Source organism: Salmo salar, chromosome ssa22 (genome assembly GCF_905237065.1).
Source record: "Salmo salar chromosome ssa22, Ssal_v3.1, whole genome shotgun sequence".
Lineage (NCBI taxonomy): Eukaryota > Metazoa > Chordata > Actinopteri > Salmoniformes > Salmonidae > Salmo > Salmo salar.
This window is the reverse complement of record NC_059463.1, coordinates 28,056,166-28,072,245: the sequence shown is the minus strand read 5'-3', so window position 1 is coordinate 28,072,245 and position 16,080 is coordinate 28,056,166. Positions and strand designations below refer to the sequence as shown.

At 42.8% G+C, this 16,080-nt stretch overlaps 1 protein-coding gene across 1 annotated transcript in view; it reads left to right on the top strand.

Moving 5' to 3' along the window:
• The first annotated feature begins 3,813 nt into the window (after positions 1-3,813).
• LOC106583092 (dual serine/threonine and tyrosine protein kinase) overlaps positions 3,814-16,080 on the top strand; it is a 32,077-nt gene continuing 19,810 nt past the window's right edge. The window contains exons 1-3 of the mRNA XM_014166897.2: positions 3,814-5,085; positions 9,512-9,921; positions 15,544-16,038. Coding sequence (XP_014022372.1) covers positions 4,881-5,085; positions 9,512-9,921; positions 15,544-16,038 — 1,110 coding nt within the window. The 5' untranslated portion in view covers positions 3,814-4,880. The remainder of the gene's footprint in view (positions 5,086-9,511; positions 9,922-15,543; positions 16,039-16,080) is intronic.

Genomic DNA, 16,080 nt, shown 5'->3' with positions numbered 1-16,080 from the left:
ATTTTGTAACAATATATTTTAGAGAGCTGTAATTTATACTTTCAAAATACAACTGGCCCCCTCTCTCTCTGCATTGGTATCAGAAGTCTGATGCCACTATGGTGTGATAAGAGCATCTACTAAATTACCTAACTATAATTGTATATATATAAAACGGACAATTGCAAAGCATTTCAGGCCCTGTGTGTAGCTAACCGACCCTCTGCCCATTGATCGCCATTTACCTGTTGTCTCACCCGTTGTCTTCGCTCTCCCAATCAACACCTGTGATTGCTTTATACCTTTCTCTAATGTCAATATGCCTTGTATACTGTTGTTTAGGGCAGCTCTCATTGTTGTAGTTTACTGCGGAGCCCCTAGTCCTACTCAACATGCCTCAGATAGTCCCCTTGTCCCATCCCCCACAAATGCGGAGACCACACCTAGCTTAACTGGCGCCTCCAGAGATGCAACCTCGCTCATCGTCACTCAATGCCTATGTTTACCTCCATTGTACTCGCACCCTACCATACCCTTGTCTGTACACTATGCCCTGAATCTATCCTACCACGCCCAGAAGTCTGCTCCTTTTATTCTCTGTTCCCAAAGGACTAGACGACCAGTTCTTATAGCCTTTAGCCGTACCCTCATCCTACTCCTCCTCTGTTCCTCTGGTGATGTAGAGATTAACCCAGGCGCTTTCATTTGTTGACTTCTGCAACTATAAAAGCCTTGGGTTCATGAATGTTAACATCAGAAGCCTCCTCCCTAAGTTTGCTTTATTCACTGCTTTAGCACACTCCGCCAACCCTGATGTCCTAGCTGTGTCTGAATCCTGGCTTAGGAAGGCCACCAAAAATTCTGAAATTTCCACCCCCAATTACATCATTTTCCGTCAAGACAGAACTGCTAAAGGGGGCGGAATTGCAATCTACTGTAGCCTGCAGAGTTCTGTCATACTATCCAGGTATGACAGTTCTGTCATCATATCTATTCTACTTTTAAAGATCCATCTCTCCAGAAATAGGTCCCTCACTGACCCTCTCTTCCTAAAATTATCCACCGCCATTGTTGCAACCCCTATTACTAGTCTGTTCACCCTCTCTTTTGTATCGTCTGAGATTCCTAAAGATTGGAAAGTGGCGCGGTCATCCCCCTCTTCAAAGGGGGAGACACTCTAGACCCAAACTGTTATTGACCTATATCCATCCTGCCCTGCCCTGCCTTTCTAAAGTCTTCAAAAGCCTAGTGAACAAACAGTTCACCGACCATTTCGAATCCCACCGTACCTTCTCCGCTATGCAATCTGGTTTCCGAGCTGGTCACTATATGAAGAATAATTTGGCTACTAATAATGCAACGATTGATTTATACAGACTAGTTACATTTCAGGTTTTGATTTTATTATACAATGTGGGTGTTGGGAAGGCCACGCTCAAGGTCCCAAACGATATCATAACCGCCATCGATAAAAGACAGTACTGTGCAGCCGTCTTCATTGACCTGTCCAAGGCTTTCGACTCTGTCAATCACCATATTCTTATCGGCAGACTCAACATCCTAGGTTTCTCAAATGACTGTCTCGCCTGGTTCACTAACTACTTCTCAGATGGAGTTCAGTGTGTCAAATCGGATGGCCTGTTGTCCGGACCTCTTGCAGTCTCTATGGGGGTGCCACAGGGTTCAATTCTTGGGCCGACTCTTTTCTCTGTATATATCAATGATGTCGCTCTTGCTACGGGTGATTCTTTGAGCCACCTCTACGCAGACGACACCATTCTGTATACATCTGGCCCCTCTTTGGACACTGTGTTAACAAACCTCCAAACGAGCTTCAACGCCATACAACACTCCTCCCGTGGCCTCCAACTGCTCTTAAATGCTAGGAAAACTAAATGCATGCTCTTCAACCGATCGCTGCTCGCACCCGCTCGCCTGACCAGCATCACTACTCTGGACGGTTCTGACTTAGAATATGTGGACAACTTTAAATACCTAGGTGTCTGGCTAGACTGTAAACTCTCCGTCCAGACTCACATTAAGCATCTCCAATCCAAAGTTCAATCTAGAATCGGCTTCCTATTTCACAACAAAGCCTCCTTCACTCATGCTGCCAAACATACCCTCATTAAACTGACTATCCTACCGATCCTTGACTTTGACGATGTCATTTACAAAATAGCCTCCAACACTCTACTCAGCAAATTGGATGCAGTCAATCACAGTGCCATCCGTTTTGTCACTAAAGCCCCATATACTACCCACCACTGCGACCTGTATGCTCTCGTTGGCTGGTCCTCACTACATATTCGTCGCCATACCCACTGGCTCCAGGTCATCTATAAGTCTTTAGTAGGTAAAGCTCTGCCTTATCTCAGCTCACTTGTCACCATAGCAACACCCACCCGTAGCACACGCTCCAGCAGGTATATTTCACTGGTCATCCCCTGCTCCTTTGGCCGCCTTTCCTTCCTTCCAGTCCTCTGCTGCCAATTACTGGAACGAATTGCAAAAATCACTGAAGTTGGAGACTTATATCTCCCTCACTAACTTCAAGCGTCAGCTGTCAGAGCAGTTTACCGATCACTGCAGCTATACACAGCCCATCTGTAAATAGCCCATGCAACCAACTACCTACCTCATCCCCATATTTGTTTTTGTTTTACTGCTCTTTTACACACCAGTATTTCTACTTGCACATCCTCATCTGCACATCTATCACTTCAGTGTAAATTGCTAAATTGTAATTACTTTGCCACTATTGGCCTATATATTGCCTTACCTCCTTATTTCATTTGCACACACTGTATACAGATTTTTCTATTGTGTTGTTGACTGTACGTTTGTTTATCCCATGTGTAACTCTGTTGTTTTTGTCGCACTGCTTTGCTTTATCTTGGCCAGGTCGCAGTTGTAAATGAGAACTTGTTCTCAACTGGCCTACCTGGTTAAATAATGGTAAAATAAAAAAATAAAATAAAAATGCTGAGTATTATTCTCATTGACCTCTGCCTGACATCAATAATAATACCCAGTGTTGCTTTGCAGTTCATTTTGGTATGTTCATTTTCATATACACACTTACATTTTGGTCATTTAGCAGACACTCTTATCCAGAGTTATTTACAGTCAGTGAATTCAACTAAGGTAGATAAACGTCAACATATAACACTTATAGCAAGTAAAACTTCTCTGTAACCATTACTGAGAATGTTGTTGCTCTTCGGGCCAGCTAGTTAAAAATGTAGGCTATTTCTACATCTTAAAATACATGTATTTTAAGTAAATACAAGTATTTTGTAGTTAATTTTAATACATTTACATTTACATTTTAGTCATTTAGCAGACGCTCTTATCCAGAGCGACTTACAGTAGTGAATGAATACATTTCATTTAATTTCATGCATTTAAAAAAAATATATATATTTTTGTACTGGCCCCCATAATACATTGATCTTTATTGTATTTTATAATTATATTTTGTCATTTTTGTCCATCCCTGGGAAGATAGTAGTTTAGGTGTTCGATTGACAATCGCATGGACCCAAATTCCAATTCACTGCAACACCAAACCTCTAAATTCAGTCTCCCCAGGTAATACTGTTTTCACACGTTGCCCTGTCAGAGAAAGAGGATGGAAAACCTGGGCCTCTTTGTCCCTGAGTACCGTACATCCTAAATAATATATCGTGGACAGAATACGTAAATGTAAATAAAACATACATTTAATCGAGCAAATATTAGTCTGGGTTAAACGAGATTACGTCCTAACAGTAGCAAATTAATCAATGTTCTCTGTGCTGTAGGGCAGAAGAACTACATATCCCAGAAGGCAATAGAGAAACATTGTCCCTCTCCAAGTAACTACTGTAGCTAGCTAGGTACTTTCGAACTGTCTGTGTTTGTTTTAAGAGAGTGCGGCTAAACTGTAACATTCCAAATGTTGATCCCCTCGAGTGATGGTAATACCTTTTTTCTAGCATTAATTGAAGACTGAGGAGCGTAGCGACAGACATCTTTATCACAACTGTGATTGACAGCGAGCGAGTTTGTTTTGCTAGGTAATTAGCCATATCTTCCGTGGAATCTCGGATAAGCCAGCAAATTAGCAGTAAATCGCTAGTTCATATAGCACCAGTGGAAAAGGTTACTCGAGGGAGCTAACGACAACGTCGGCTGGGGTAATGGGTCTGCTGTCTTGAAACATTAATTTGGAATACGATGCCTGGCTTGCTGGCTAGTAGGATAGGGACTGGATAGGAAGGTAAGTAAGGCTACTAGTACGGGAGCTAGCTAACGTGAACTATCTCACATCACTGAGACACTGCTAGCTAGGGCTGGAAAGAAGTTGGCAAGTTCAATAGCTAACGTTAGCTAAGACAGTCGTTTGCTAGAGGACACTGGTTATCAAACTAGCTATATGCCGTTCAAAGTTTGTCATGCCATGTTTTGTTTATGTGTGGACAGCGACAATGTGATGCAGTGATTTTGCTACGGAATTCCCCACGACAGTAACGTTGCCCGCTAGCACTGCGATATCGCTTGCACAATCGGCCCTTTAAATTAACAGTGGACTTTTTGGACTGTTGATGTCTGAAATCCATGACCCAGGGCACAACCTAGACGTCAAGTAAACAAACATTAGTGATACTGATGCAAATAATTGAACAACAGTGGAAATCTGAATAAGTGAGACCATAGAGAATTCACTGAAACGGAGCAGCAAATCACATTGACGCTCACTCCTTGCGCCCTTGTCCAATAACTTGCAATGGCAATTACAACTTGAAGACTGGGTCCATCTGCATACCGTATTCGGTTGGAAGTTCATAAGGTGGTAGCAGTAAAGAGAAGAGCGTTCTCCCTATTGTGCCTCATTTCAGACTCGAATACCTACTGCAATGGAGGTGGTAGGTGGAGGAAATGTGCAGAAAGTCACTCCGTTAGCTAGAGAATTATCCCGGATCTTCAACAGCTACAATAAACACTCCATACAACTGAAAAAGAATCTGAAGGAAACCAACGCATTTTTCCGGGAAATAAAACGCAACTACAGTAACGCCTGTGCATCGGCCGCCAGCTCGGAGGCAGCTGCTCTGGAGGCAGGTAAGAATGTAAACCTGTTCACATTTGTTACCTATAATTACCGCTTTTCTCGGCATCATCACAACAGAATGTTAAGTGAAACTTCCACATTCCTCAGAAAACGGCATGCTTATCCAAACATGCATATCTAACTAGACCATATTAAATGATTAGGTTGTCACATCATGTCACACACACTTCAGTACTTGAGGTTACTTTTATCCAAGCAGCTACAGTAATAGCCTTATAATATGCCTGCCACTGAAGGACCCTGTCTGATTCTTTTACATTCTACAGACTTTGCCTTCATTGAGAGGCACCACTCAACAAGTTTTGGAATGTGCTTATTGGTTCCAGTGTGAAACCCTATTAACTTTGGACAAGCTTCATAAACATATCAGACTACAAGCAGAGGACTGTCAGTCATTCTAGAATCAGTTTGAGTGGGAACTCTTCTGATTGTGGTCATTCAAGGAGGACTGAATTAGGTTCAGCAGACTCTGCACATCCCATAATGTTCCAATTAGGAATGTGCACAAGTGCTGCTGACGTCAGGCAATTCCTTAAGGGCCCACAGGTTTCTGACCTGTACCCTATTCATATACGGTGGTGGGATGGCATATACAGGTGGATATTGTTAATAGTTTAACTGTCTTCTGAATGGGAGTAATGAGGTAGGGTAAATGACCTAGGGTCTGCCTATTCCCCCACTGGAAAAAACAACTGTTTGCCGGACAGAGATTTCTTTGGCAACACGTCAACTGTAGAAAATGCATTAAATAGGATTTAGATGGGAAATGAACAGATTAGGGCCAGCTAAAGTCTATCTCAACAGTATGACCTGACTAAGGGCACCCAGTATTCTGAGATTCCCGCTTAAGAAAGAACTGAGACAAAAGGAAACATGTACTGATGATAAATAACATAGTAGGCTACATATCCACTTGCTGTAAGCCATCCTAATTTCATAATTTTAAACTGCACTAGTCACTGCACTAGTTAATTTGGGGATAGCCTGACCTTGAAATATGTGCGGGCTGATGAGCAGGGTGTGGGTGTGAGTGTGATTCTCACTTTCCTGTCTAGGAGATGTGTTATTTTCAGCCACTGTCTAGTAGGGCTGTCATTCATGCCCAACCTACCTGTCCACTAAGGTATGTTTGTGGGGTTAGTGTCGCCACTACACACATTTACACACACATTTACCAAGAATGTTTCAACATCCTCAATCTAGTGCATCTAGAATGTCAAATGTAATGTGAAAACCAAATCTATCCTTTCCATCAAGTAGGGCTATAAATATCTCTTTCAGTCGAACAACAAACCACAGAGGTTGCCATGCCAGATGACATGTTTCAAGCTCTAGTAACATGCTACAAAATGTGACCAGTCATCACTGACCGGAAAGTGCAGCTGTTTAACCTAATTCCAAGTGGATGTTTTTATTAAGCCTATAGGCCTATTTTTCTACAAAACCTTATGAACTCAGTCGCCGCCTTTAGAATCAGACACACACAGACACACACCCACGGCTGGTCTTTCTGACCTCAATTAAAAACCTTATGAATGCCGTAGTTGTGATTAAATGAGCTGCCACCTCCTTAAGCAAGGTGTCTTAAGTGAACTTGAATAAAATACCTAATTAGATGTAGAAAACAGTACAGTAGGTATATTTTTTTTAAATGAGATTACTGTGGTTCAATCATTCATTGGATTATAAGGCCTACTGCGTGCAAAATGTTTTAGGCCAAACACCATGCAGAGCGATACCAGATAAACAGTGGCAGGTTGGAGAAAGACGGAGTGAATATAAGGGGTGAGGAGAGAAAGAGAGAAACAGAGTAGAGTAGTCCATTGCTGGCATTGTCTTTGTCTGTTGTATAACTGCTTTACAACGCGACTCCGCATCATGGAGGATTATGACCATTTCCTGTGATTAATTTAGGTTGAAGATGACAAAGGTTAAAACAACGGGATTCTAATATCCCATAACTCTTTGCAACAATGGGGAAGAATTCTAAACAATGGGACTAGCAATGCGAGTGACAATTACTAAAGGGAATGTTAGCAGTACAGAAATTTCGCCATCAAAGTGGAAAATAAACACAATTATAGTGCATTTCAGCTAACTACTCAGCAAATGCATAGCATAACTGTTTTATTGTCATTCTAATCATTTAAATGTTTTTCAAATGATCTACAGCCACCTTATTACTTGATTTCCCGACCGCTGATCACGTTTTCTATGCTAATCCTGTAGAATCAGCAACGGCGCTGGTTCAGTTATAAAAAATATATATATTTATTGAACGCTCACGCATGGACTTATTACGTTGTCTTAACCTGTATGTGCATTCGGAGAGTATTCAGACCCCTTCACTTTTTCTACATTTTGTTATGTTACAGCCTTATTCTAAAATGGATTAAATCGTTTTCCCCCTCATCATTCTACACACAGTACCCCATAATGACAAAGTGAAAACAGGTTTTTAGAAATGTTTTAAAATGTATACAAAATAAAAACTGAAATCACATTTACATAGGTATTCAGACCCTTTGCTATGAGACTTGAAATTGAGCTCAGGTGCATCCTGTTTCCATTGATCATCCTTGAGATGTTTCTACAACTTGATTGGAGTCCACCTGTGGTAAATTCAATTGATTGGACATGATTTGGAAAGGCACACACCTGTCTATATAAGGTCCCGCAGTTGACAGCGCATGTCAGAGCAAAAACCAACCAATGAGATCGAAGGAATTGTCTGTAGATCTCCAAGACAGGATTGTGTCGAGGCACAGATCTGGGGAAAAGTACCAAAACATTTCTGTAGCATTGAAGGTCACCAAGAACACAGTGGACTCCATCATTCTTAAATGGAAGAAGTTTGGAACCACCAAGACTCTTCCTAGAGCTGGCTGCCCGACCAAACTGAGCAATCGGGGGAGAAGAGCCTTGGTCAGGGAGGTGACCAAGAACCTGATGGTAACTCTGACAGAGTTCCTCTGTGGAGATGGGAGACCCTTCCAGAAGGACAACTATCTCTGCAGCACTCCACCAATCAGGCCTTTATGGTAGAGTGGCCAGACGGAAGCCACTCCTCAGTAAAAAGCACATGACAGCCCGCTTGGAGTTTACCAAAAGGAACCTAAAGACTCTCAGACCATGAGAAACAAGATTCTCTGGTCTGATGAAACCAAGATTTAACTCTTTGGCCTGAATTGCAAGCGTCACATCTGGAGGAAACCTGGCACCATCCCTACTGTGAAGTGTGGTGGTGGCAGCATCATGCTGTGGGGATGTTTTTCAGTGGCAGGGACTGGGAGACTAGTCAGGATCGAGGGAAAGATGAACGGAGCAAAGTACGGAGAGATCCTTGATGAAAACCTGCTCCAGAGCGCTCATGACCTCAGACTGGGGTGAGGGTTCATCTTCCAACAGGACAACGACCCTAAGCACACAGCCAAGACAACGCAGGAGTGGCTTCAGGACAAGTCTGAATGTCCTTGAGTGGCCCAGTCAGAGCCGTACTTGAACCCGATCGAACCTCTCTGGAGAGACCTGAAAATAGCTGTGCTGCAATGATCCTCATCCAACCTGACAGAGCTTGAGAGGATCTGCAGAGAAGAATGGGAGAAACTCCCCAATTACAGGTCTGCCAAGCTTATAGCGTCTTACTCAAGAAGACCCTAGGCTGTAATCGCTGCTTAAAGTGCTTCAACAAAGTACTGAGTAAAGGGTCTGAATACTTATGTACATGAAAACATTTCTTAACCTGTTTTTGCTTTGTCGTTTTGGGGTATTGTGTGTAGATTGAGGGGAAAAACGATTTAATCATTTTTCGAATAAGGCTGTAACGTAACAAAGTGGAAAAAGTCAAGGGGTCTGAATACTTTCCGAACGCACTGTATTTTCCACCTAATGATGAATGGGTTGTGCTGTTAATATGGGTTGCCACAGAGATGGGTCAGGAGATAACAGACAAGGGTTTAAGGAGGGGCTTTGAAGTAAACACAATAGATTCTCCCTCTGGCCTTTCCTATTCCAGAAGTGCAGAGACCGAGAGATGCCAGCACAGGAAAAAAAAAAACAATGTATGAAATGTATGCATTCACTACTGTAAGTCGCTCTGGATAAGAGCGTCTGCTAAATGACAAAAAAAAAAACAAAAAAAAAATGCCAGACACCAGTTCACAACAGGTTCAGTTATTTCTCGATTGCAAGCCAATCGTTGGAATTTGCACACATTCAAAGTGGGATATTAGATGGTGTTATAACATTACATTGTATTATCAACGTATGCAGATTTTTACTAGGCCTAATACCTGAAGAAAAAGGCTTCTTCCTTACCCCTCAGAAGGGAGAGGGACAACAACTCAAACCCCCCCACCACCATTACTATTCCCTGTTCCCTTCTATACACCCACATGTTGTTGTCCCTTCTCTTAGGCCAGCTGAGCTGCATCTCCTTCCCCCGGCATGAGGAGGAGTTCCTGCAAAGCAACGTGGGCAGCGCCCTCTACATCCTGGTACTTGGTCAGGACTGTGCCGCGCGCTACCAGCTGCTCAACTGCCTGCTGGGGGAGCGGCTCTTGCCCCTGGGCCCTGAGGTGGGCGAGGCCTGCGATGGCGTCCAGGGCACCTCCTGCAAGAGGAGGAAGCTGTGCTTCACCCATGGGCGCCAGACGCGACTCAGCCTGGCGCTGCCCGGCCAGTATGAGCTGGTGCACCAGCTGGCGGCCCACTGCGGGCGCTGGGATACGGTTCCCCGGGAGGACCTGGAGATCCAGGAGGAGTGTGAGGACCCTGCCCACAGGCTGGCTGAGCTGGAGATCACCCTCCACCACCCTCTGCTACAGGTATACCCACATTTGCATATGCGAGGAGGATTCTGATGGTGAGAGTCTTGTTTATGTATTTGCAATGTAAGCCTACAGGAGAAATGGTCAAAGGTCCTTTTTACTTATTGGTATGCTCATTGACGTTACAGTATTGATTTGATAAATGCCTGATTTGTTGGCTCGCATGAGAGTGAGTCTTGAGTTTTTGGCTTTGATTGATGATACTGTCATCTCACTAATGATAAGTTAGTTCTCTCTCTTATGGGAACTAGAATGGTAGGCTTGTTTTTCATCGTTCTCTCCAGGCTGGTAACATTAATATCACACAAAAGTTGCTGCACAGAGTAGATCAGTCCCATGTTAGTCAGAGCTTTCCCTCTGGCACCAGAGGTGGCTTACGGAGGACTAGTGGACTGCTCTTACAGGTGGACAGACACAGCCCATCTTGCTCGGCTGACTAACATGCCTTGGTGTGTGGATTGCACTGTGCTTGCTTGTTGTCACGTGTGGGTCGAGAAAAGTGGCGCTTAATCCTTCAAACAAAGGCCTCGCTTAGCTGGTCACCATGGAAGCCAGGCTCCAGACAGCCCTGAGACGTATGCGTTAGCTAGGCCCTGCCTGCACTGCCTTATAGGCCGCCCAGCCCCCCGCCCACCCTCACCTTACGTAATGGTCCTGGTCTGGTGTGATTCACATGACTGGGGCACATAAAAACTTCCAAAGTTAAACCCTTCACTGCGATGAGGAAGTTGCCATGGTTACGACTGGATCCTTCCCGCAGGGCACTGTTTATTAGCCCATGTCATAATTTGCTGCCTGTTTTTTTTCTTCTTTTTTTTTCTGTGTTTTGCCAAATTCATTATGATCGTAAGCTTCTTATTTGGAGCACAAAAAGCTGATATCAGGTTGCCCTGTCCTTAGGTTTTGTCGCTTTTGTGTTAAGTTGGCGAGTCAGGATTCTGAGTATAAATGGAGTAGTGACGGAGCCAGTGGAAGTCAATATGTGATGACCTATGTGATTACTCACACACATTAAATCAATCTTATGAAGTGGAATGCTCCCTTACCCATCTTATTTTTCCTGTTCTGTTTTCAGATAGGCTAAACAGGGTGCTATTGTTTACTCCATGATTAAAGACGCCTTACCTGAGAAGCTGTACAATTCTGGCTTGTATGTAATGTTTCTGACGCTTGTAAGCCTGATTCATCTTGTCATGATAATGCAAACGCATGTGCCAGGTTGGGTAGGCTAGGCTGTGGTGTATTTAATAATGTAGTCAGAGCAGTAGTTCAGAGAGCAGCTGCTGCTGTTTACTCAGGGGGGCTAGAGGCAGGCAGGCAGGCAGGCAGGCAGGCAGGCAGGCAGGCAGGCAGCCACACTGTGACATTCACACAGCCATAGCAGAATCAGAGCTCCCTGTTTTGGGAGGCCAGGAGATAAAAGGGCTAACTCGTTAATGACCCTCCCCTCCTCTGGGCTCTCAACCCCTCTCCCCAGGTTAGCCACACTGTGACACACATGCTAACCTATGTATTGATGCATTTCCTCCCCGATGTCAGTCTGCCACAAGTTCATATAGCCTAGAATGTCATGCTTGTTTTCTCCAAGAATGCTGTTATTGGATCATACCAGTTTGAAGTGACAAACATTTATTAGGAACATTAGAAGGTTGAAAGCTTTTTAATGTGTTTCTATATCTAAAGAATGTTTTTGACTGAGAATAAAAAATGAATGCTTACATATGCAGATTGTGGGTTGCAACCGTCCATTATTGTCTGATATAGGGGTAAATCCATTTGAATTTAATCACTTTTTGACAGCCTCTCTTAATAATAATAATAATAATAGTACTTTTGAGGGGTGCTTATATTTGTCCTGTTGCTGGAATGTTTTTTTTGTTGCATATCCCAACTACCCATGAAACACCCGCAGGGAGTGGGGTCACAGCCAGGGTCACCATTGTGGAGCAATTGGTGTTAAGTGCCTTGCTCAAGGGCACTGCAACAGATTTTTTCAACTTGTCGGTTGCGGTATTTGAACCAGCAACCTTTTTGATTCAAACAAAACTTTCCATACATGTTTGCCCATGGAAGAAGTGGTCAGAAAGCGACTTTCTGGACTTTGGATAAAGGTGCTCAAAGTTGACCCATTTTGCATACCCACCATACCAGGAAACATCCAGGTCTTCATCACTGGAAAAGATCAACGGTTGAGTTTGATATCATTTAAAATCTTACAAACAGGGTTGTCAAACTATTTTATAATTTTTTTAATTTTATTGTCATTATCTAAAAACGTGTAAACTCCGGTTTTGCACATGTTGTAGCTACTTTACATTATCTGAGGTTTTTTGTTGTACCTGCCATTGGTTGAGACACAACATGCTCTCGAATACAGGGTGGGGGTAATTTCAATCATAGAAATAGGTCCATTCTATGAATTCTATCCCGTTAGACCACTGCCACACTATTGAAATGCACATTTTATTGACATGGCTGCCGGTCCACCCACGTCAAATGTCAACTTAAATGGTCATGTCTATTCTATGATCTATATTTTCTATGATTTCAATAGGTTTCCTATGGAGATTTGACAGTATAATTTAAAACAACAGATTCCCATTCAAGTCAACATTCTCTGATGTGTGGACCTTCAACCATCTTTGTGATACAAAAGTTGAAATTTCAATGTTATTCCCATTTTAATACATTTATCAGCCAAAACATGACACCCACCCTGTATTCCAGAGCATTTTGCGTCTGAACCAATAGCGGTCACAACACAACCTCAGATGACGGAAAATACGGGTATGAGAATATAAACAAATCTGAGTTTACGTGTTTTTAGATGGTTGACGTTAAAGGTTAGAAAATGTTATGTTTTATTAACACATTTTTCAAGTAATTAGAAAAGTTTGACCGCTGTTTGTAAGCTTTTAAATTATATCCATCTTAACTGTTTATCTTTTCCAGTGTTGACCATATGTATGTCTCATTGTATGCAAAATAGGTAAACTTTTTGCACCTTTATCTCTTTAATGTTTTGAAATTCAGGTCCAAAAAGTCACTTTCTAACCACTTCTACAATGGGCAAATATGTATGGAAGGTTTCGTTCAAATCAAAAGGGGTGCTGTCAAAAAGTGATTGAATTCAAATGGATTTACCCATAAGGGTGATAAAATAGTCTTCAAAATATCCCATAGAAATTCAGCAGCTGGACTACATTTGGAAATTGACTGCATTATGGCAATTCAAACATTCTGTTTATTTTGATTGGTTGTGAAGAAATGTTTGCAGGCTATCTTTGTTCTAAAGAGACTGCTCAGTTGGCCAAAGCGCTTGTTTCTTGGAGACGGGACTGACTGTCTCCTTTGTGTGGCTGTGTTAGTCATTTCTCTCTCTCTCTCTCTCTCTCTCTCTCTCTCTCTCTCGCTCTTTTACAGTCTGCCCCCCTCCATTTCTCTTCCTCTTTCCCTCGCACGCTCTCTCGTTCTATTTCTGTGGCTGTTACTGTGTAATTCATCAAACGTGGAGTGAAAATGTTTTCTTGCTTGGTTTTCTGTTGCCCTCCAATACCCTTTCCCATGACCAGACAGGTCTGTGTTTGTGTTTATGGGGGATGGCACTGGCAGCACATACTACGTCTGAGTTTTGTCCCAGTTAGAAAAACAATAATGTGACTGGTAGTAGTGTATGTGGGGGCCAATGAGGATTGGAGAAATATTGTGTACTACCCTGCATGTTTACTCAACCTAGGAATCTTTTTATTTAAAAAACTCCAGTGCAAAAATGAGTGTAAGGACATTTGTCATGCAAGAGAATTATACTTTTGTTGATACAGGTAACTGACAAAATAAAGGAAACACTTGTGTAAATGAGGGTTCTGGTTGCTATTGTATGGTGAGGGGTTCATTTTCCTACCATGGTTTAGGTCCATTCATCCCTTTAGAGGGTAAGGTAAACACCAATAAATACACAGCCATTCAGAGTGGTCACTTTCAACCTATGGTGAATAATTTCTATCCTGATGGGAGTAGTCTCTTCCAGGATGACAATGCCACCATCCACAGGGCACGACTCGTCACTGAATGGTTAGATGAGCATGAAAATTATGTTAACCATATGCCATGGCCATCTCAGTCACCAGATCTCAACTCAATTGAACACAAATTCTGGAGTGGCTCCTGAGACAGCGTTTTTCACCACCATCAACAAAACACCAAGTGATGGAATTTCTGGTGGAAGAATGGTGTCACATCCCTCCCATAGAGCTCCAGACACTTGTAGAATGTATGCCAAGGTGCATTGACTCTGTTCTGGCGGTTTGTGGTGGCCCAACGCCCTATTAACACATGTTTTATTATTATTTAGGCATTTTTCATGATTATACAGATAAGAGACAGAACAGGTAGAGGACAAAACGCACATGGATCCCCTATCAAATCCAACCCAACCCTCCCATGCTTTAACAGAGCCCAACTCCAAAACCAGACTTAAAGCAGGCATGATATACAGTGAATAATATAATAAAATAGTTACAAAAATAACAAGGATATTATAAAACAAAGAGTAAAAATAGTGATACAAATTCTAATTTGGGTTGGTTTAATGAGTTGTGAAATTAGCTGGGTCCAAGTCTTCTACAAAAGATAGGAAAGGTTGTCAGATATTATAAAATGTAATTGCAGATCCCCCTAATGGAGTAGCATATTTTCTCTAGCTTGAGATGTTGCATAACTTCCTTTATCCACTGGTTAAAAGTAAGAGGGAACTGATCTTTCCACTTAAATAGTTAAAGACATCTAGCTAGAAGAGTAGTACATGCCAGCATGTTGCCATAGAACTGTTTAGAGGGACCTCCTATGGTGCCACTCAATAGAACTGTTTAGAGGGGCCTCCTGTGGTGCCACTCCCAATAATGCAATAAAGGCAGAAGGTTTCACAGGTCTCGCAAAAATTGATATCCATAAATCTGTCGATTTCGGACATGTGCAATAAAGTATCAGGAGTTTGCTTATATCAGTCACAAGTGAGATCTATTTCTGGTCTAATCTTGGATGATTTAGCCTTTGACCAATGCAGCCGATTGAACTATTTTAAATTGAATTACAGCATGTCTTAGACATAAAGATGAAGAATGTATTCTCGGAAGCATACTCTGCCAAATTTCATCTGAAAGTTGTTCACCTAAATACTCTTCCCATTGGTTCTTAAGAGAGTTCAGGGAATCCAGATTGTGCTAGTTTAACGTATAGATCAAGCTTATGCCCCCTTTGATATAAGGGTTCACTTTAAAAAATATGATCTAGGTGGGTGTGATTGGAAGTGATTAGTGTATGAAGATACAAAACTACACAATTGTAGGCATCTAAAGAAAGGGCATCTAAGAATATTGAACTTTTGTACTAACTGTTCAAAAGATGCAAAATCGATTCGATATCAATGTACAAGTCGTTCAGTGCGGAGATCCCTTTTCCAGACAAGAAAAAAAAACACTAGACTTGAAACGCCAAGTCTAGTGTTTCCTTTATTTTGGCAGTTACCTGTAGGTGTTTTATGTTTCCACAACATTTATATAAGTGTTGATGAGTGCTGCTATAACCATTTCAATGATTAAAGTATATTCCCTGCTCTGTCAGGAGGCGAAAATCATGGTGGTGCCATGCCCCAGTGTCCAGCCCATTGAGGAGGCCCTAGAGGACTGTACGCGTAATGCGGTTCCCATCATGCTCTATGCCCTCAACCAGGACACCCTCACTTCCGAACAGGTGGCCGAGCTAAGGAAAGTCAAAGAGATGCTCCTCTTCCCCATCTGCTTCGTCCGTATCCCTGCCACTCCGCCCGAGGCCTCCCCCGAACCCAGCCGGCGCCTAGAGAGGGAGAGGAGCCCCCTCTACATGCAGCTGCTGTCCCTGGGCTTTCTCAGCACTCCGGTGGGGAACTGTTCCTGCGGCGCCCCCTCCCAGACGCCTAGCCCGGCCGTCAAGCCCCAGAGTGTCCTGGGGGAGACCTTTGAGAGGCTGCACCGCCTCCTGGTGACCTTCGCCCGCCAGGTGCTCCACAACCAGCAGGTGGAGGTTGCTAACCTGCTCAATGGGGTGCACTGCCGTTGCCTTGACCTCTTCATCAACCAGGTCAGTAGAGGGACAATAATCAGCCAATCAATTAGCTAATCA